Consider the following 24577-nt stretch of genomic DNA (forward strand, 5'->3'; position numbering starts at 1 on the left):
TTATAAACTAAATTGCATAATACAAAAATTCATATATTTCCTCCAAATTTTGTTTGAATTACATGATGTAAAAATCAGTAACTTTCTTCTATCGTTATACGTAAAATTCACTATGTACTTATTAGAACACGTTATAATATTTTAGAGGCAGTTTTAATTTAATGACAAATTACTATAATAAATAGCGAAATTTAAGTTATATTATATACGGAGCGGGAATGTGGATCTCATTTGAAATGAGATAAAAATTTAACGACCGTGCTCTTAATTTAAAATTGTTACAAAATTTTTGTCGTCAAATCAAAGAATATTTACTATTCAAAATGGCCAGGCACTTATTTCTCAAGCATTTTCCGAGAATGGACGAAACGAGAAGTCGTGTGAAAAATAAACCACGAGAAATTCTGTTATAGATTTAAAATGAAACTTCTGCTGAGATTAAATATTCTACAAAGCGAAAAAAATGCAGAAATTCTTTTTCTGACAAACATTTAATGCTTCAGTTATGTTTGTTTATTCGAATATGGCGAAGAATGCAAGGGTTATTTGTGCAAGTGGGGGGTTAACTTCATAGAGAAAGATCGGTCAAAAACTAGCTGATAATTAAGTAAATTGTAATTAAAAGTATAAAGAAACGATATCTAACTTCGCTTTAATAAGTTAAGCTTGTACATCGTTCAGGTATTTTTGTCAGTTTAATTTATTTCTCAGATGGATTAAGAGTTGTACAGAACAATAAAAAGAAGAATCATTGCATTCGAAATAGTAAAATAAGAAATAGCAGTGACAAAGAACAAAATGCATTTATATATTTTGCAAATGCAACGTTTTGAGATTATTGTATTTTACAAAATGTCAATTGAATTTCTTTCTAATATTTCTTCTGAAATACTTCAGGCACATTTCATTAAATAGCAATATCAAAAGGTTGGACTCTAAGCGTAAAAATGGTAACTTGAGTTAAAATTGCAACAAAGTATCCACATTAGGATAATTTTACTTCTATTATTCAGTCTTTGCCTAATCATTTTATTTCCATTTATCTAAATATGAGTTTAGACCGCGTACGCTATACTACAAGGTTCAGGTATTAAAAGGACTGCATGTGCTTTGCGTTTACACTACACGGCGTTGAAAATGTAACACCAAGAAGGAATGGCCATAAAGTAATTAAACTCGGCAAACAGAGAGAGACAGCAGCGAACAATAAGGGATCTTTATTTCGAAATGATATGCATAATACAAAGCGAGAACAGAGTCTCAGCTCAGTACGTTGTAGGACCACCTTGAACGAAGAACGAAGCAAACACGTCTAGGTAAAGAGTCAGTGAGACTACGGATATTGTCCTAAGGAATGGCTCTCCATTACTTGTCAACCGGCTGATTCTAGGCTGATTATAGGATGTTATCCTGCGGTTTAAGGGCATTCGACAATCCCTGAAGGTAGAGGAGCGTCATCGGCTGCAGCAATCATCCACTTATCGTTGGGCTGTCGTAATACCTTTAAATAAGAACTAGAAGTGACCTGGAATCGTACGCAATTAGGCCCCAAACTAATATGCCGCGTTGTTGCGCGGTGGAGCCTTTCACAATTGTTGTGGGACTGGACCAGTCTCCACATCAACGCCACATTCGTGCGTGGCGATTATCATTGGAAAAACAGAAGCGTGACTCATCTGAGAACATGACCCTGTGCCATTCTGTCGTCCACATCGCTCAAGCCTGGCACTATTGCAGACGTTGATGTCTATGATGTGTGGTCAAAGGCCGTCTTCTTAACAGACGCTACAAGTGCAGGCCACTAACTACCAATCGATAGCAAATCTAGAAGTAGCTTGTGGGTGCGCAACTGCTTGTTGGTAGATGCGTCGATCTACGCTTGCTAACGTCACTCTGGCTGCACCGGCAGCCTTCCAAATTGCTACATTTTCTTATTCCAACCTTTGTCGCCACAGCTGATGCACTGTGAACGTGTCCAGGTGTGTGTCAGCTGAAATTTTCTGTATGTACCAACCTGCCGTTGTCAACAATCACTATGCCACCCGTAAAATCGTCTGTCTCCTTGAACATCCTCCCTTGACGACGGCCTAGCATTCTCTGCTATTATACGCGTCATCTGAAACAAGAACAAATTTTCTACGATGATTTCGCCAGGAGAAGTAATGGCACAAAATTCTGCAGGTTCCTTCCCTTATATATTCTTCAACATACGCTGGAGAGCTGCGCAATTTATATCATTCGCATAACTTGGTGACGTGCGTCTACCCTGACACTTGCTTAATCTGGTCACTGCTTCTTGGTGTCGCATTTTCAATGTCGAGTAGTGTAATTTTCCTTTTGTTAAAAGTTTGTTTTCTTTTAATATGTTTACTGAGTGGCCAAAATATTACAGGAACCTTTAATAATACATTCACTTTTACCTTTGACCTTAGTAGATTTTGGTATGGGATAATCTAAGATTTTGATGATCTTTTCTAAGGAATATTAGTACGTGTTCACATAATTGTATCCTTTATTTCATTCAAGTTGCATAATGGGTGAAGTGATCTTGAAGCTTTGAAGTGACCTTCGTCTCATAAATAAGACGACAGGCTTGAACTCGCAATGGAAAAAATTGAATTCCGAATCATACTTTTAAAACCACTGTAAGATCAAACGTGCATTATTTTGGTCAAAAGACCACCTGTGTCAAAACGTATCTCACCTTCATGTTATAAGAAAGGTTCACGGCTGGTTTCTGATCATTTACTTTTCTTCGAAGAAAAATGGGCTAATTGGAACAGTAATTTCTCAATAACAATACCAATAAACATATTGTAGAGCACTGGCATACCTGATTTGTAGTTTAATTGTTGTTATAGAAACATGGTCATAAAAAGTAGACTACCTTATAAGGTACTTTCTCCGTCCTTTCCACGAGCCTTCATAGTGTATTTGGATAGCACGTCCGATGCGTAATCGGGAGTTCGAATCCTGCAAGAGCATTGCACATTTTAACGTCTCCTGAATGGATAAACCTAATGAGTACACCTTCTGTATTTGAAGTGCTTTGCTCTGCAGCGATAAGAGTTCCCTGAAGATTTTATTATGTCGCTGAGTTCATCGACTAATGTACTTATTCAAAATAAAATGAGAAAGCCATTTGCAGCTATTAACAGCCTAGATATAGCTAGCCGAGAAGTTTCGTTATTTACACAGAATCTCCCGCAAGAAGAGTAAAACTTATTTATAAATTCTATCGCATATGAGCTTGTATTGCCGCTAACTGAGGTTTCACTATTTGCTGAAGTTTACCTATTATATTCCCCCTTTAGTTATATACCAAACTTTACTTTTTCTACAGAATGTTAACCGTTTCTTTACCTCCTCATGATCCTTTGCTCTCGACAATTCACAGTGATAGATATTTCGTGTATAATAATTGTTCAACAGAACATGTTATGTAAATAAATGTATGGTTTATGTGTACAGTTTGGTAATGGTGGGATTCAGAACTATAACTTTTAAAAATTTGTTCACTGCCTAAATAAATGATAAAATTAGCTATTAAGAAATTTTCTAAATAAATACTTCGTTTTAATTTTCTAAAGAAAACTAATACGCTGTATAACATTTGTCTTGGAAATTACCAGTTAAATTATGCAAGTTTCGTTTTGGATTTAAACACTTGTTCTGCGTATAAATTATGGTATTATTTAACGCTGACAGATTAAAATGGTTTTAATTTATACCTTTATTAACAAACACACAATGTTAAAATAAACAAATATCACACACATCTCACAGTAATACATTTACATCATTAGAAAAACAATATTCTAAAAAACTATTCGTAAAAAAATTCTTGAAAATAACAACATTTTATAAATGCATAATCTACATATAAAACATACACAAGTAACAATATATCTTATGACAAATAATCATGCTAAACTTCATAGTATTCCTCAATATCTTAGAGTAAGTTCTTGACAAAGTGCATTTTTAAAATGTTTGTTAATTCAGTTATGATTGCAGTTAATACAAATAAGATACTGTAACATGCTTACAAAAATTCATGGTGAGGAAACATTAAAACAAAATACCACACTGGTACCAATTGGTGTAAGTTCATGCAGTTTCATAAAATTCACAGTTCTGATTCACTATCAATCCACAAATTCAATTAAGCAAATGGGACCACCAAAAATAGAACTATTAGATTTACATCCACAGATCTACTATGATTCACTATATAAGAGTCAAATAGATAATAATAAATTCATCAAATTTACATAAACAGGCGTCAATTAATCTACACCAATCCTAATTTCATTTACCTGTCATTAGTACAAACACGAAGCTGCACTTCTTCAATAATGTAGTTAAATAATGTTAAAGCACTTTCATATCTGTACCCTACTCAAAACTGGGAAATATAGATACTGGCAAATGCATTTAGTGTGAAAGGTACAAATCTAAGATTTTATTTAAATATATATCTTGGTTATAATATACTAAACAAGCAACAAATTAGATTAAATGAATTTTTAACTATATTTGATGCTTCTGTATCGTAATATTAAAGTGGATCATGTTAAATAAATAAAAAATTCTCTTTAATACATAAAAAAATGCTACCGTGATATATAAAATGATGAATACAAAAATAACCAGCGTATATCTACACAAAATTCTGGTCCCTTGATTGGTTGGTCCCAGCTGCCACTTACACATAATCATTTGGTATCTTTGTCCATATCTACACTGGGATTTAGCTTCAGCAAAACTAGGAAATAATCGAGGTCTGGTTATTTCTACTTCAACTGCTTGTTAAAGTTAAGGATATGAGACCTGTTCACGCAGATATGTCTATTTATTTGATGAGATTTTACTAGCTTTGAAAATAGTTACATCTCAGATTCCTGAGGTATGTAATTTTGTAAATGTATGCTGAGCATATGAAATCCCTAAGGTTTTATTGCTAATTATGTCCCTGGAAATAAGTTATAATGTCGTGCAAAGTTTACCAAAATTAATACAGAAAATTCTGTCTTTAGAAATTATTATTCAAGATTTATAATTATAAGCTTACCAGATGTGACTTTTGCTTTGTCTTCGTTATGTTTGCTTATGACACCCAAAAACGTTTTATTTGATATACAATATCTACTTTGACAGGTTTCATGGCCACCTTCTCTAAATTTGGGTATTCCTCATAGAAAAAAAAAGAAATAATAACTTCCTAAACTTTTTGAAGCCCATTTTTATTACAACTCAGTGAAAGAGTCAGAATTTTTATATATTGTAGATTAACTTGAAATTTGATTTTTTTATTCAACGTATGTGGTTTGTAAAAGCTAGCGTAAAGAAAATTAAAACTCCTTTTATAATAGTGTTCACATATTATTCACTGCTTTTAAAGCGCTATTTTGTAGAAAAGTTATAAATTTTATTCTTAGCTAGTTTATGTCAAAGCATAAGAACGGGTTCGTTTGTTTTATGAATAGCAAATATTAATAAATTAATAATAAACGTGAAAATAAATTCCAAATTTCTTTAACTGATCCTAGTGCTATTCATTACCAGTGTTTTCTATTGATTATATCAAATACTCTACAAATATACACCTTATTTTCTTTAGAATAAAATATTATTGTTAAAACCTTTATTGAAATCTTCGTACTCCTGAAAAAATTCTGCACAAACAAGTTGCTAAGTTCCTGTCCCATGACAAATGTAATTTGCTTTTAGAAATGGGATTTGAAATAATGTTATAGAATTTAAAACTAAAAATTATCTGCTAAGGAAAAATCGTTTCCTTTTATGCAAAAGAAGTGGTATCAATTTAATGCAATTAACTGACCAACCTTTCAAGTTGATTTAATGATATAAAAATCATCAACCATTGATGTTAAAAACTTTTTGCTTATATGATCTGAATTACGTATCATTTTTTATCTATATGAATTAATTGGAAATGTTACGAGTATGTATGATATGTCAACTAATGTAAGGTAATATACTTACGTGAACGAGTGATATCATAATTTTCTCATTCTTCAATCTTTTCTGTATTCCTGAAATCGACACATAATTTGCAGAGTATCAGTGTTGAAATAATTTTACATTACGCAAAACTTATCGTTTAATATATTATGTAAAACTTCACCGTTATGTAAACTTTACTTTTAAAATGAAGCAAATGTATTTGGGATGTTCATAAAATTTAAATATTTGTTTCAAGTTCCAATAATTTCAGTATTAAAATTTTCTTGGTATTATATTCCGAGATTAAGTATAAAAGGTCAGTTTCAAAGATCAGTATATTAATTTTTAATTAATATTAGTTCAATTTTTAAATTATATTACTCCAAAATCTTAAGATATTTCAGAGAAGTTTTTAGGTATTTCTAGAACTCTTAATATAACTAAAGAGACATTTTGAAGAGGGTATAAATTTTTTCGCCAAATATAACAGAAAATTCGCTTCGAATTTATTTTTCTGCTTCTGAACTTATTTATTCTGCTTCGAATTTATTTTTATATTACTCCAGAATCTTAAGATATTTCAGAGAAGTTTTTAGGTATTTCTAGAACTCTTAATATAACTAAAGAGACATCTTGAAGAGGGTATAAATTTTTTCGCCAAATGTAACAGAAAATGTGCATGTTCATTAAGCTTTGTAACATAATTTCATTTACGATTTTATCACTAATCAAAGATTACTGAAGTTATTCTGCTTCGAATTTTATGTGGTTAAATCTTGATGAAAACGAGCAGCAAAGTAATACAAAGGACATCAATAATTGTTTGTTCTAACTTATTTCATAAAACTTCCATGCAAAATGCTTATTTTTTAAAAGAGAGACATAGGCATTTTACCTTACAATGGTATTTAGATGCGTGAATGTCCGAGCCTAATATACTTAACTTTAACAATCAAAATCATATCCTCTTTAATACTGAAAATAGTGCTGTAATAAAAATTAATATCTCGTTCACTACAAAAAATACTTCAAAATTATACAATTTTTTTTTTTTTTTTTTTTTTTTTGCTAAAACCTTGCTATTTTTTGCAGTTCTGAAACATAAATACATCAGGCAGGATTGACAGCTGTTCGCGTGAATTACAACACATGGACTAATCATTTACATTTATCATTGCTAATGATTCTTAAATGTTTTTAAATCCATGGACGTTACATAATAGTAACCAAAGACAAAGACTGCATCAAGGAATTGTTATCATCTAATGTCGATAGATTAAAAAATAGATATGCAAAACTTTAGCAATACGAATGAAGAGGATGTTTGAGAAAATACAGCATGTATGTTTGGCAAGTCGAGTACAGTTAGTGAAATTGACGCCAGTGGTGAAACTTAAAATATTCAAATGTAAAATATTAGCTAGAAATTTACATTCTCTCAGTCTAAAAAGAGTTACAAAGCGTAACATATAAATTTACACTTCGGACAAACAAACAAATACTACATAGTATGAACAGATTTTGTACATGCATTGGTAACACACAATATTTTTACACATTCCATTTGTTCTTGATATTTTTTATGTTTCTAAGTCTTATAAGTCTTTTCAGATACGTGTTATATTGTGATTAATACAAATCTGTTGGTTTAGCAATTTGGTGTATAAGGCCAACGATTATGCAAATATCAATTATCCGGTACACACAGTACACTTAAGATCAGAACAGATCAGTAAATTTCAGAGTAATACACAGAATCTACTTGATATTACAGAGATACTCTGTACATATTTTGTACTTTTACAAGATTATTTTACACATAACATTCTAGACAGTTCCAGCGAATAAAAATAATTGTCTTCTAAACCCTATAGAAAGCAATAATTAAATTAACATTTTATTCACGAACACGAATTTCTAAATCTATAAATACTGTCCTGTTTGGCTGCAATATCCTTAGCAAGTTCAGTTCCATGCCACAGTAAAAAACACTTATTTTTCTTTTATCAAAATTACTCTCCCGCTAAAATCCTACAATCATCATTTCAAAATATTCATCAATATTTCTACGGTGTTTTTATTATACGTTTTACGATGTCTCTAATCAGAATGCAGAAAATATACTTCTAGTATTTTAAAATCTAGAACAGCTATTTAATACGAAAGTTGATATAAAGAAAATTTTAAATAACGATTTTTTAATATACAGTACAGCCGGAAAACTTTTAAATATTTAGCAATCAAATCAACAATCAATTAGGATCAATGCTGCTGATATTCATGTCTTAAAGAAAGAATTATAAAATATAACGAAAATCTAAATTTGGATTTAAGCAATATTATTGCGAAAAACGATAAGCAGAACAATTTAGAAAATCGATTACTTGAATATATTTAATCGGTAACATTTAATTGATTTTCATGGCTCATTTAGGCATAAAAATTCAAAATGAAAAACAGAAGTATTACAATTCGGGAATTCAAAACAAAATTCTACTTGAAAGTTTCAAACTGATTTATCTGTAAAAGCTATGTTACTGTAGCTGGAGATAAGTTTTGAAGATTTTTTTTGAAAAAGGAGTAATTGAAAATCCTTGAAAATGTGTCTGCTATTCTGATATCTGATATATCAATATTACAATTCCCAGGGTCAAAATGTCATGAATATTCAATACAAAAATAGCACTATTTTATACACTTCCGCATTAGTGCAGGGAACGATAGATTTAGGATACTTAAATAAGTGTCAAGAACTTAGATTTTGTACTGTTAGATAATGACAGAAAAATGATGGGACAGTTTATAAAATTTGTACAAGCACATGCACATTTGTTTCAGTGGTGATGCAATTTCACGATGCCTGATAAAATATTTGTACGCTGTAGGTACCATTTCGCATGAAATTTATAATTATTTTATGAAGCAGATAATGTGTAATATACGTCCTGCAACTAACGGAGTCATTCGGAAATATTAATTTGTCAATACTTTTCCAGACAAATAATCCCTACTAGATAATTTGTTAGGAACTTTTAAATCTAAAGTTCTTTTTTGCCAAATTATATATGATATCTTTAATAAATGACTGCAGAGTACTAAACATTTATTTACCTTAATTTGGATATTTTAAAATACTATAATTTTAGAAACCAAAATTTTATGTATATTTTACATTTTATTAACCTGAGTTAGATAGTGATTTAAATTCAAAATTTCATGCTTTATTTCTTAAATTGTTTAGTTTACATTTTTTCCACATTTTAACATTTTAAAATTACACTTTTTACTTTTAAAAATAAAGAAACTTCAAAACTTACTAACGTTGTTTCTATGAATATTATTATGAATTTTACTACTGATAACATTAATCTAATGAATTCTTCATTTTGTTGCAACACTATTACAATCTTATTTGTTAGATTCATCTATTGTTTTACGTATAGCTTTCCGACGAAAAAAAAACTCTTATTATCATTAAGAATCCTCGAGTTCATCTCTAGCAGCAAGATTCACAGGAAGAATTTTTATTTAATTTTAATTATAGCCATTTTGTTTACTGATTTTTTAAATGAAAATAAAATTATACTATAAAATAACATTACTTTTATCAGATATGTTTACAACTATTGGGAAAATTCTGATTTAAACATAGAATTTATGAAATTATTTGTAATTTTTTATTCCTTCTACCGTCCTTCTTAATTCTCGGTTACATTTCGGAATTACTCTGAATTTTTAGAACTGAAATTTAATTAATTTATTAAATGTCATAGAGCAAATAAGAAGATATGAGTAGTTTGGAATAAAATATTATTTTTTATCTTGGTATAAGCTACTACTATCTATTTTATAACTTACATTATGCTTAATTCAAAGATAAAAATGTAACCTGAAAGTAAAAACTATTTATTCAGAAATATAGTAAATAACTTAGATTTTGGAGAAATTTTAAGTACTTTCTTCTGCTTTTCCTCTTACAATGCATTATGGAATAAAAACAAACTTCATACATGTAAAAGTAGATCAGGTTTGCATAATTAATCAAATCATCCCAGAGAACAACTGCAAATAACTGGACTAATTGAAACTACAACCCACCTTGATGTCCGAAAAATGCAGAGAAATAGGTTGTCTTTTAGTGTTGGTCAGATATATAGCTGTTGTTATATAACTGAGAAAATTTTTATTTTTTGAGTATCGTACTTTTCTCGATTAATATATTAGAACAAAAAAGAAAAAAAAAGCATAACAGCTTTCATTTCTGTAAAACACATTTTTGACTCACTTAAATTCTGAAATTATTTTATACTTGGCTAAACGGTAAATTTACTTTTCTGTTTTAATTAAATAAAACCTTTACATAGATCCTAAGCTTAAATTAAAATCTTAAATATTATTTCTTATTTATATACCACAACAAAAAGATAGTTTAAGTCTTTTCAGTAAGAACTGAAATCAATAATAATTTTTTTATTGATGTAACATAGCGATGTAGTATAATTAACATATATATCATTACCTTTCCATTTAAAATTTAAAATAAATTTAGAAATCTAAAAAGTGCACCAAAAATGAAACGCATAAAAAACGATTAATTAATATACAGCATGTTTAATTTTAATTTCCCTAGAAAGAAATGAAACATTTCCGAATATTTAGAGTTCTGGATGTCCAAATATGTCCAAATAAGTTTAAATAATAAATTTTGCTCCATTTCTTTCTTTATTTTGAAACATAGTTCTTACCTTCATTTAAAAAAAAAAAAGAGTATTTTGACCAAACTCAGTACCTTCAGTGACTTAGCAGTAATTCTTTTAAACCTTTATAATAGTTTTCGAATAAATGATATGAAGAATGTAAGTCTTGAGCTTATCCTGTTCTGTCTGAAATTACACAGTAATCAAAACTTTCTATCCAGTTGTCTGATGCTGCAGCCATGGTTCCCTTGACAGAAGATACCAGATTTATGGTAATATTAATTGAGAGGCGTATAGTTCGTGGACGAGTGTGGCAGTAGTTTGTAATACAAAGAAACAGTGAAAGAAAGCCATACATCTAAAGCTTTCAAGGGTACATATGTTTGAATGACAATTGAGCATGTGGCAGCATTTAACACTAAACAATGTGTTAAATTCAATTTATGTGATTTGATTAAACTACAACATTTTTTATACTTGTAATTTTTAACACCTTCACATGTTCATCTGTTGAAAACAGCAACGACTATCTCACCAGATTTTAGGTATAAGAGTCAGCTAGCAAATGGTATTCCTTCATTACTACCCTTTGAGAATCACAGAATGCATCAAGAAATGCTTGAAAATTAACATTACTTTCAATAGTCCAAAAGACACCACAGATTTTTATTTTATAATAAAATTTCAATTCGTAATGCATTATAAGAAACTTTCTGTACTTCTTATTCATGAATCTACGACATTTCTCAGCATGATTCGGAATTAATACAAATTTCCACTCTGAGGATGTTTTGTCAGGTTGTCCCCATGTATTCAATTATTCTTGCTTTAGTGCTCATAAATCTTATTCTGACTACCACTGGATATGCTAAATAATGCTTCATTGACACTGACACTTGTGTTGAATTATATCTCTTAACATTCTTCTCAATCTATATGAATTAAAGGCCTGAAAAATAAGCATTTTATCACACTGATAAACAAGACGAAATTAAAAATATTTCGAGAATAATTAAAAGTCCACTGGGAGCACATTAGTAAATATCTTCCCTTTTCTTTTTGGAATTTCACAGTAATATGTGCTAAACCTTTCTTCAAGAAATCTGAAATTTTCATTTCCATTATTATCCTCGAAACTGGTGAAGTCTTCTGACCGTTCCATGACTGAATATTAGCTTACTACATCGATATAATAAAGATATGAACTTTTGTAAATTGACACCATAAATACATCTAAAGATTTCTTCCCTTTTCCATGTTTATAGTTTTTAGGTGTAGAAAGGAATATATGTATATATACATATATATCACATAGCTTTTCTTTTTATACATCAATAATTTGACAGCTATTAACACAAAAGGCAGTGACGGAAATACATATACATAACTCTTCCCATTTTGAATTCATTCAGAAATATTCTTTTAAATGCTCACAATAGTCTTCATAACTTAATCATACGTACAACTGTATGAAAAACACTTGACTTATACTTCAAATGATAACAAAGTATTGAGCAAATTTTCAAAACTTTGACATTTCACCACACACTGCTACAAAGTAGAAATGACTTTCACACAGCTGTACAAACAAGAAGTTCCGAATCACTTGTGGAACAACCAGGCATAGGAGAATATGGCCTGAAATCAAATTGGATAATTAAACAAATTAGTTCACATAATTATATTTTAATCAAGCACTTAGTAAAAGATCTTTATGAAATGACTATTATATAACAATTTTATGTTATATAAATACTTTCTGTTACTGAAGATTAGCTAAGCTTGGCCATTTTACGCATTTAAAATTCACACTATTTCCTTATTATTCATAAAGAATGAGAAATGTGGAAATTTTAATATAATATATGAACTGTATGTATTAACAAAAACTTAAGTTTTCTATTAAAAACATGAATAAGTAGGACATCGAAATATGTATATTTTCCCATCCAAAAAGAACGAGATGGATTTGGACAAAATCTGGCTTAGTTAAGAATATAGTGATCTATATCTATATCTATCTATCTCTCTTTCTCTCTCTATATATATATAAATGTTGTATAATCTTAAATTCATTTAGTGCGATAACAAGTTATTCTCCTACTTACATTCAAGTTACTTCAAAACATCTTTCAAAATAGAACTTACTAGTATAGATTCACTCTTTTAAGATAATTCTACTATAATTAAACTTGGCAGATAATATAATCAATTAATATATATAGTATATATATATATTATACCCTTGCATACATAAAGTACAGTCCACGCACATGAAACACTCAAAATGTTTTGAGACACGCAACAAGAAATCAACATCTCCATATCCTTCCAATTCACACTTTAAATACGTACATTGCAGTAAATGTCACAACTTCTATGATTCCAAAACTCTTTTAACCTTGCTTTTTCATGCTAAATGAGAAAGGCATTAGAAATATCGAGGAAACCATACCCATGAAGGGAATTATTTTGGGGCTTTACTTATTATATTATGAAAATTTACTTTATTACTTTTATATCATAAAAATGGTTAAATGTAGAGAGTGCCAAAATTGTATTACAGCATGGTTGGCAGACGAAAACCTACCATATTAGTGTACTTAGACGATGCGCTTATTATAAAATGGGGACTTATCTCGGGAAGATGATGCACGTTAATGCGGGCCATCCATCTTAATTGTAACAAATAATATTGTTATTGTAAAAATTCTTGCTACTGAAAATCACCATAAATGCAAGTTGAGGATACTACATAAAGATAACTGGAGGGTGGCTACGTTATTTTTTCACAATCGCCTTGATTTTAGAAATCGATCTTCGAGGTGAGTACCTGAATGCCCCGTCTTTTCACAGGCGAGGACAGAAAAATCATGTGGTTAGTTGCAAAGTATATTATAAAAAGGATGATAAGCGAATTTTTTTAGAAATCTTTGTAGGTGATAAAATGTTGATGCAATAAAGGAATTGGGCAGTTAACTAGAAATATCTTCGTCCAGAGTGTAATATTTTAGTTAATTTTATAAATATTTTCTCCCTTCTTTCCCCATATTTTCGTAGTATAACTGGTAGCAAGCTCAACGCGTATTTGTGAAGTCCAGAGTTCTAATTTCGGCGAGAACTTGCGGAACTTTTTCAGTTTCCTGATTTCGAAAAAAATTCTAAACTGATTCTATAAGTGGCGCTCGTACTAAAAGGTGGTGGACTATTATTCATTCCCCCCAGGATTTGGGGATTAGGTCCCCTAATCCCCAGATGCCTTTTAAAAAGGGAATATATAAGCTATTTTCTCCCTCATTCGTTGTGTAACTGGAAGCACGCTCGACGCGCATTCTAGAGGTCAGCAGCTCAAATCCCGGCGAGGCCATTGGCAATTTTTTCAGTTTTCTGGCTTCGAAAGATACTAAAAAGACTCTACAATACTATGGAGGCCTTCCATACGCTTTCTTTGAGACCATCATTGCAATGATAACCAATAAAGACTCGGTCTATCGCTAAAATATTTTGCCTATTCCTCTAGAGGCATTATTATGATCATGAAGATGGAGGCAAAATATATTTTCCAGTTTTGCCTCGTAGTATATCCAAGATATTCTTATCGTTACTGAGATCAGGGACTTGTGCAGGAATGAAAGAAAATTAAGTTCATTTTGGTGTTCTTGAAACCACTCTGACACCAGTTTTGCAATGTTAACGGATGTATTGCCAGCCTGGTACACATAATGTCTTTGGGAATACAAAATTTGAGGAGTTGGATGAACTTGGTCTATTCAAGCTCTTAAATGTTGAGTTCTTGACAGCTAAGAACAATCAGTGCTCACAAAGGTGTATCATGACAATGACATGACATTGACTTCCATGACAATGAAGGCCAAACCGGGATTAGTCCAACATTTCGCTTCACTCTGAGAGCAAAAACAATCTGTATCATGTGTCTCTGAAGAAACTCTAAACGCAATTTTTTCCAGAAGCGAAAAAGTGGATGAACATCAACTCACCGCTAAGCAACGTATATTTTACATTGTTTGCGCTTTTGGTGACATTCAAACCGGCTGTTAGAACAACTGCCATGTTAATGCGAAACGTATCTTCATGCAATACTTTGCGACTGTGGATGTAAAACTCCCAGTGTATGTCAGCGTGCAGCGCAGGATATATAGATGAATTTTAAACCCTATTGTCAACGGCTTTTTAGCGCTGTTGTCAATTAGTGAGCGAATATTATACTGCGCAGGATTGTCAGCCATGTCAGCCATTGGGATCTGCGCAGGTTGTCAGCCATGTCGCATGGTGTGTTGGTGTGTGGTTTTTGAAATGTTTATAATTCCGTGCATATTTAATTTTGCTTTGTGAAACCACTTTTAAATGATTGCTTAGTTGCTCCGGTTTGCGAAAAGGTGCTACACTTTACTGGATACTGGATACTTTTGAAGATATGAAGATTTTTAAATTCAGCGTCGGCCAACCAGCTCATCTGCATATGAAAAGTTTTCTTTCCTTTATATCTTTTTACATGTTATGTGTAAATAACTTATGATTGTATATTTAGAAACCTTGTTACTTACTCTAACTATATACGAAAAAGGACGGCTCTAGCTCTTTTGGTTTTAAAGAAATACGTGTTTTAAAACTTTGAGTGGTTTTGGATTTTAATGGATACCGATTGTTGACAATTGAAAGCCTTGTATTTTGCACCTTCCGGTCAAGTCTTATTACGAAGTGGAAAAATCTTTTGAAGCTGTTTTTTATGTTTTCTAGGAGTATCTAATTGATAAACTGGTGCACCTGCGTTTGAAACTTTCGGCCCGTTGATCAATTTTTCTATTTTTGTGTAGAAGTCAATTTTAAGCATGTTTGAATGTTTTTTGGCCTGTTTCAAAAGTATTTTAGGCCATTTTTGAATATTTTATGGAATTTTATTGTGGGATTTTGTTTATTTGCTTATTGTGCTACTTTTATGTAATATTGATGTATTTAAATAGGAAATTTTGAATGTTGTGGTATTTTATTGATTTTTAGAGATTATTAAATTTATCATAGCACGATTGTATAGCGTGCATTGTGTAAACATATATTTTTTATTTGCTTTTATTAAGCTTTAAATGTAGTTGGATTTGAAATTAGTGCAAATTAGTATTATGCGTATTTAGAATTTTGTAAATTCTTGTAGTGTTATAAATTTGTATATTATTATTTTCTTTTTAAACTGTCTGTATGTACTACAGAGTGTGCGGAATTTCGATACTTTTGATAAAAGATTGCAATTGAATGTTTTTAACTGTATTTATGTGTTTTTAATACATTATATTTGGAGCCCGGCCACTTAATATAATTTCTTTATGCCTAATGCAGATGATAAAATAGAAGATGAGGTTAATACAACTGAAGATGAAGAAAGGGACATTGTGCAATTCGTTAATAGTTTACATAGAGTTGTCGATAAAATCAAAGCACAGCGTAAAATTGGATGTACTTTAACTGACAAATTGACTTATGGACTAAACATGATTATGACTTGCGCTGGTGTTCTTGGAGATAGGAAAAACTCTCAAGTTTCCGAGTGTGTTAGATGCGAAAATTCTAATGAAGTAATTGCTTTGAGAGAAAAGATTATGAAAATGAGAAGTGAAATGACCTCCGAATTTGAGAAACTGCACGGAGATGGATCTCCTACATATGCTAAGGTCACGGCTAAAGGTTTGGTTTTGGTTTATTTAATTATGGCAAAGCACACTAGGGCTATCTGCCTAAGGGGAGGGATGCCTTCGTGGAGGACTTTCTAAGGGAAACTGGCTCGTATACACGTTACACATGGAGAAAACCACGAAAACACCCATGCAGCCAGCCCGTTCGCGGGATTCGAACCTCGGACCGAACTACCAGTGTTCAGCGACGTTACCGCTCGGCCGCTGGTGGGCCTTCACGGCTAAAGGATTGAATGAGATAGTAATTAAACCTGCGGTTCCAGATATTAACGCATATGATGAAATTTGCGATAAGTTTAAACCGGAAGAGATTGGGATTAATATTAAAACGTCTTCATTTGGAGAAAGAGGTAAATTGAGATTGAAATTGGGAGATAAAGAGGAAGTTAAGAGGCTGGAAAGAGCAATTGCTGATGATGAAGGCCTACAAAAGAATTTGATTATTAGGAGGAAACGCTTTATAAGGCCTCGTGTGATTGTATACGATGTTGATAATAGTTTTACAAATGAGGAATTGGGAATTCTTTTAAAGAAAAATTGTTTGTGTTCTGCAGACTGCGTTAGACCTCTTTTCAATTTACCAACAAGAAATCGGAATCATAGTCATAGAGTATTCTTAGTGAGCGCTTCTTGCCAGAAAGATCAATTACTGTCAAGAGGTATTAACCGAGGTTGGAGAAATTATGACCTAAAACTGTTTCTTAGACCTAGACAATGCACAAGATGTTTTTCGTTTAGTCATTCCAAAAAGAATTGTCAAGCTGAAATTTGCTGTTCCAAATGTACGGTGGCTCACTTGAGCAAAGAATGCAGTAGTAAAGAATTTAATTGCATTAATTGTACTTATTCTAATGAAAAATTTCATACTAACTTTGATATGAAACATAATGCCATGGATAAAAATTGTCCATGTTACATGAGTGAGTTAAATTTCCTGAAGGATCATCTAGATATTAATTGTGAGTTTTAGACATTTTTGATTATTTGTGGTTGGGTTCCAAGTTTTTCTGTTTTTTCTGTTTTATTGAATTTTATTCAATTTTATTGTAAAATTTTATTGTAATTTTATTGAATTTTTATAATATATTTGTTCTTTGGACATTAATCATGAAAAAGTCTGGTATGAAAATTTTGAGTATAAACTTAAATCATTGCGCACTCGCCCAAGCCCAGCTCCAGGTACTTAAAGAGATTATTGGTTCCTCTCCTGAAATAATTTGTATGCAGGAGCCCTATGCGGTACAGAATGAATTGGCATTTCAAAATCCTGAATGGAGATCCGCATATAATAGTGGAGGAAGAACGGGAATTATAGTAACTAAACCAGATGTTGATTTCACACGAGACTATGAAACTGATATTATTACAGCTATTTCTATTTATTTGTCTTCGGGCAGACTGGGCATCATTACAGTTTACTTCTCTGCGGCAGAACACATAGAGGAATATCTCTCTCAACTGGAATCTGTGATGAAAAATTATAATAAATTCATTGTTACCGGTGATTTTAATTCTACACATCCAAGCTGGGGCGCAGGAGATATTGATGCAAGAGGGCGATTGGTATTTGACTTTATCGTCTCTAATAATATAATTTTACTAAATGATTTGAGTTTTCCTGCAACTTTCAAATCTACCGTCGGTGAGGGATGGACTGATCTTGTTATGACCTCACCAGGTTTGTCTATCAATTCTGGAGCTCTGCAAGTTCTGATGGATGAGAGTCTTAGTGATCATCGTTATTTGCAGTTGAATTATGATGAAAATATTCACTGTGCTCCTAAGATTGTTTTAACAAGAGATGTCCACCGGATTACAAGATATTGTAATAAAATTGCTCCGATAATGCAGAAGTTTAAATTAGATTTATTGAAGTGTGAGGACTCTGATAGAATTGAAAAATGTATTGAAAACTTTTTTGAGGATCTATCTATCGATGTTAAAAAGAAGTTACAAACAAAACAAAAGGGAAGTAGGCAGATTTTGTGGTGGACTCCACAACTTACTTGTAGCCGGATACGTGCTTTGAGGAAAAGTTCGCAAATTTTGAATTTAGCGGACAATATACGTAATGAAAGGAAAATTGCATATAAAAAATAATTGGCAACTTATAAATGTCTGATTCGGAAGACAAAATTTGAAACTAAGAAGAAATTTTTTCTTAATAATCTTTATTATTATGATGATTTTTATCGAACTGCCTCTAAAAAAGTGAGACGTGCTGTTGCTCTGAATAATCCTCAGCACGTTGACAATTTGATTGAACTCAATAGACAGAAGCTTTTGCAATCACTCAGATTGGGAGCACCTGGGGATATTTCATTAGATGAGGATAGACTTTCTGATTGTCCATTGGATGTCGCTGTAATTACAGAGGCAGAGATCAGAAGTGCAGTTGAATAAATGAGGCGTCCAAGCGCTCCGGGCCCGGACTGTTTTAATCCTATATTTGTTCAGATTTTAATTTTTACATATCTGGATATTTTTATATTGCTGTTTAATTACTGTTTTAAATTTTATGTGTTTCCAAGAAATTGGAAAATCGGTCGAGTTGTTTTAATTCCAAAGCAGAATGACAGATATAGACCAATTGTACTTTTGAGTGTTTTTGGAAAAGTGTATGAAAGAATCTTGGTTGAGAGATTGAAGTTTTACCTGAATAGTAGAATGATACTCAGTCGGCGATAGTATGGTTTCACAGCTGGCTGTTCTACAGATGATGAATTATATGATACTATTGACTTTATTAGAAGCTATAAGAGTTCGTATCACGTAGTGCTGCTGTCCCTGGATGTTTCGTCTGCATTCGATTCAGTGTGCTGGAACTCTATTTTACAAACCATGATTAACCTTAAATTGCCAAGGAATTTGATTCAATGTTATAGGAGTTATTTTAACAATCGCAAAATCTTGTTTAATGCTTTTAAGGATGAAACTGCAGAGATAGAACTAGAAATTTTCATTGGTTGTCCGCAGGGTTCCTGCAGTGCTCCCCTGCTCTGGAATATCATATTAAACAAATTTCTTATTTTGGAATTCCCCAGTGATGTTAACTTTATTGCATATGCAGATGATCTTGCTCTTCTGATGTATGGTGCATCATTGGAAAAACTCGAGAAATCATTTGAGAATGTTATTTTAAAACTGGAAAACTGGACAATCGGCGAGGGTCTTGAATTGAACTTAGAAAAAACTTTTGCAATCATTTTCCCGCGGGCTGGGATCAAAGTGAGAGCTCCACGATTTAGATATCAAGGAAAAAGAATAAAGTTCGTTGATGTTATTAAATATTTGGGAGTCAAAAGTGATTGCAAGTTGACCTTCGCAGATCATTTTAAAACAATTCATCGGCTCTCAGATGATATGTTAATGTTTTACAGGAGATCTTTTTCTAGTGAGACACTTTGTAACAAATCATGCATTCTTAAAGATATTTTGAATAATGTAATTATCCCTAGAGTTTTCTATGGAATTGGTGCCTGGGGATCCAGAGCCGGGGATTTGGTCAGGTTGAGGAACAAACTCGATGCGATACAGAGGAGCTGGTGCTTAATGATTACAAGATGTTTCCGTACTGTCTCAACTGAGGTGCTCTGCGTTCTAGCTGGCACGCCGCCTCTTTCAATTTTATATAAATTATATTTTGAAAAATTTTTGTTCAGCACTGGTAGACTTGATTTTAAATTGTATAAGGATATTTTGATTACAAGGCATATGTTTGAAAGAATTAATAATATTTTGGTACATCCTTCTGATTTATGTGTTTTTGAATTTGATTGTAATTCCCAATAATTGGAGAATTGGATATTTATACTGACGGGTCCAGGCAAGATGATAAATTGGGTGCAGCACTTGTGATTTATCATTATGGAACTGAAATTGAAAATAAAAAATATAAGCTTAATAATTATAATTATGTATTTCAATCGGAATGCTGTGCTTTACTTAAAGCCCTGCAATGGGTTAAGAAAAATTTGACTTGTGTTAATTCTATTCATATATATACTGATTGTATGTCTTTGCTTCAATCCTTGACCTCGGCCCGTCCTACTAATTTATTAATATTTGATATTAAATGTCTATTGAAATTTTTGATGCAGAATATGTGCATTCATTTACATTGGATAAAAGCCCATGTTGGCTTTGTTGGAAATGAAAGGGCCGACGTGCTGGCTAAAGAGGCGACCACTAATGATGATTGTGAATATATAGAAATTTCTGGTTCGAGAAGTTATGCAATTAGAAAGATGAAAAATTTTTATGATGAAATTTGGAATACTAGATGGAATAAATCAGAGAGGTGCGTGGATCTTTTGAAGTCTATTAAAATTCAAAATGGTATGCGACCAATTAGTAATATTGATTTAAACCAGTTTTTAACTGGGCATGGAAGATTTCCCGCGTACCTCTCGAGATTTAATTTACAAAATTCAGACTTGTGTGGTCGTTGCCATCAAGTTGGTAACGCAGATCACTTTTTGAATCATTGTTCCTTATTGGAAAATTTGAGAAAGAAATGTTTGGGAGATAAGTCATGGAACTTGGAAATCTTAAAACATATTCTAAATGTGCAATGAATCTGATTAATTCTAATAGAGTTGAATTTGGAATATTTGTTCAGTATTGTGTATATTTATCTTTTGATTATATGTATTATATTCTCAGTTATGAGTATTTATAGGTTTACTACGAAAATTTTGAAATTTTTCTGTGTATTGTTTTATTTAATGCATTGTAGATGTTTTGTGCATATAATATTTCGAGGAGATAAGTTGTTGCATAGATATGGCCTTGCAGATGTTGAGAACCATGATGGATTACCAGATTTAAATTATCGAAATTAATGGTGGTTTTGAGTTTCAGGATTTTGATTTTTAAATTTTAAATTTTAAGGAATTTTTATATTTTTCTTAAATTTTAAATTGTAATTTTTGACTTTAAAATGTTGTGAAATTTTAAAGTTTTAAAATTTTTCTTATATTCTGTTCTTAATGGAGTAATTGCTAAAATTTTAATATGATACATGGCAATCTTAAGTTTTTCCAGTTTTGGTTTTGGTTTGGTTTTTGGTCTTTGGTTATTGGCAGTCTTGGAGCTTCTTTTCTATGATTATTAAAGATAATTAATACATTTGAATTCAGATAGTGGTAGGACTATTAATGTAAATTTTTGAAATAAATTAATAGTTTAAATAGAATTATGATTATACAAATAATATGCTATTTAAGTAATATTGTAGGGAATTCGGTTTGACCTTCTACAGGTTATTTAAATTGGGAATTCCTCGATGGCTTTGGACCGCCTGTGCCTGTTCCGAAAATTCATGTGAATGAATGTTTCTTGAGAGTTTCCGCCACTCTGTTTGTCCGTGGGGTTTTTAATTGTTTTTGGATTTTGAATGTTACGTGCTGTGCTTCGTTGTTTGTATGTCTCTTCCTTATTTTTAGTTCGTTAATTAACCTCCAATTATTTTTAGTTAATTAGCTTCTTTTTCTCTCTTCTTTCCTTTTGTGGTCTTGAGGGGGTCGACCCTTTATGATCATATGGTCCAGTGAGACTAGGAGGATTGGGTCTTCCCTGTATTATGACTATTATGACATGTATACACATAAGATTTGGACTCAACTGTAATATAGATTTCATTAAGACATTTATTCTGTAAACCAAGAACTCTGTTTTATTCCAAAGTTACAAGTAATTACTACAATTTACCTCGAGAAATCGACAGATCTCTCAATATGTCGTAATTTATTATATTTGCATAAGTGGCAATGAAGTAGTATTAGTCGTATGAATAGTTTTCTTTGGCAGAGAGATCTTTCATAAATTAAGAAGTCTATGCAATAACCCAAAGTTGGTGTTATTTTATTCAAGAAATCTTATACAACAAAATTAGAATGGCTAAAACTTACAGTTCGTAAACCATTATTCTAAAGTATTTTATATTATCGTTGTACTTAAAATAAGTTCTGTGTCTGATAATTTCTGAAACATTTTACAATATTGCTTGACAAAACGTAGTTTGAATACAATAACACCAAACAAAAACAGAATGTTCAAACATAATTCTATAATAATACAGATTTAACTTTTCTTCATAGAAATCATTTAATTGGCTCCTGAGAGCCAATAATAATGTGTTAAACTAAACGTTTTTAGATAGAAATCACAGTATTAGCTCTAATGACGTTGTAATTTAGAATCTTATTAGTCTTCGCACACATTATTTTTATTCCATTAAAAAACTGTGCAACTATATACTTGCGATTTTCTGAAATCAAATTTTTTAGTATTTATTCACTACAGTCATTTTCTCATTTTCTAGATGGTCAAACGTAGCCTACGCAACATACCTGAAGTATGTTGCGTAGTATTTATTACCTGAAGTCATCTTTTAGCTGATTAAAATTTGTTTACATTTTTAATCAGCTAAAAGATAACTTCAGGTAATAAATCAGCTAAAAGATGACTTCAGGTAATGACTGCGATTTATGCTTGAAAAGATTCAACATTGTTCTGTAACTTAATAGATGTCTGTTTAATGAACATCGAATTTAATGCACAGCTCATTGGATTGCTCAGTTAATCTCCTCTAAGATGGCTTTGCATATTATATGCATTAATTAATCCCACGCATGGCTAATACGAACTTATACATCTCATTATTAAAGCACCACACAGAACGCCATTACAAATCAATGCAGTTTTTAATCGTAAGAACACGGCACAATTTTTATTCCATTGTACTGTTGTTTTGAATCGGAAGATAGTTTTACTTGCGTTTCATTGTTATTCCTTTTGCTGATATTTCGCTCTCAAGTTTCAGTCGTAAGAAACACTGTAAACAATAGCGTTACTCTGTATTAAGGGGTTGGTAATGAAGTCTGTTTATATAGCTGATTTAATTACTTTTATAATCTGCTTACTTTATTTAAGAGTAAAATTAATATACATACAAACTTATATATACATACATATATATATATATATATATATATATATGTGTGTGTGTGTGTGTGTGTGTGTGTGTGTATGTGTAAGATAAAATAATATGAAGCCCAAAATTGCTAACCATAGTACTAATCTTTTTAATTATGAATTATATTTGGTTACGTTTCCTTCAAAGAATCTGTACCGTGCCACTTACACCTGCAATAATCCGCAGTGCCGCAGATCACTTGTCCAATGACCGTTCAGAACCTACGCTTCTTTACGCTTCCAAAAACAGTGATGAATTTGAGGATGTCAGAGCCATTGTGCACATTCCGAACTGGGGTAGTATGATTCTCTATTCTATTTACAACATCCTGGACCTCAAGTTAAGAGATGAGTATTTTTTAAATCTCCTGAACAATCCACATCCCACCACCATCGATGGAGATTTAAATGCCAAGCACTTACCGCAAAAGCAATTAAACTGTTGAAATTTTGTACAACTTTCTGCTCAATAATCCCTATTACATATTTCCTACCGAAGCATGCAATTTTAGGCCTACTAACCCAAGACAAAATCCTGATATCTTGAACATTTTTCTAACACTCAGCAAGAACCTACTACATAATAAACTGATCAACGACCTCTCTTCCGATCATGTACCGGTGTTGGCGGACCTGGGAATTTTTAAATCTGAAAATGACTGATATAAAACCACTAACTTATCGGCCTTCGTTGATAATCTCAAATCTTATTCCCTCAATAGTAGACTTTTAAAATTCATCAATGACTCTACTTATGCAATCTGCACCATCACAGAGTGCATTAATACTGCCTTTCAAAAATGAACTGAAATTAAATATAAAATTTTCACCTAAAACTGCCAGCAGAAATTGAAAGCGCAATTACCATATAAAATTATATTCGCGGGACCCAGACATCAAATCAGCTATCAATAGGCTAAATAGGAAAATTAGATGCATGATAGCAGACCACCGTAATGCAATGTGGAATAAAAAAAATTGATGGTTTGAACACGGAGGACGGATCTTTCTGGAATACATGAATAAATGTAAAAAGCAACAAGACTACGAACAAACCTCTACATACATTTTATACATAGACGAAGACAAACCAAAAGCATTTTCCAGAGCAATTCATTCCTAATGTGCATCCTTCACATACTCATTTCACTCAATTGATCAGCAGACAGCTGATTACAGCAACCTACAGCCATAAACATTAATAGTTTTATCATACCAACGGAGGTC

The 24577-nt window shown here is 31.7% G+C and overlaps 1 protein-coding gene across 3 annotated transcripts in view; it reads right to left on the reverse strand.

Annotated features, from left to right (window-relative positions):
- Window positions 1-3715: 3715 nt before the first annotated feature.
- Window positions 3716-24577, reverse strand: part of LOC146996798 (uncharacterized) — a 68598-nt gene continuing 47736 nt past the window's right edge. For all 3 annotated transcript variants that reach the window (XM_085818667.1, XM_085818664.1, XM_085818665.1), the window contains exon 4: window positions 3716-12305. In XM_085818667.1, the coding sequence (XP_085674793.1) occupies window positions 12239-12305 (67 nt within the window). In that variant the 3' untranslated portion in view covers window positions 3716-12238. The remainder of the gene's footprint in view (window positions 12306-24577) is intronic.

This window comes from Stegodyphus dumicola, chromosome 6 (genome assembly GCF_044657685.1).
Source record: "Stegodyphus dumicola isolate Sdum_Otavi_A_Nest chromosome 6, ASM4465768v1".
NCBI lineage: Eukaryota > Metazoa > Arthropoda > Arachnida > Araneae > Eresidae > Stegodyphus > Stegodyphus dumicola.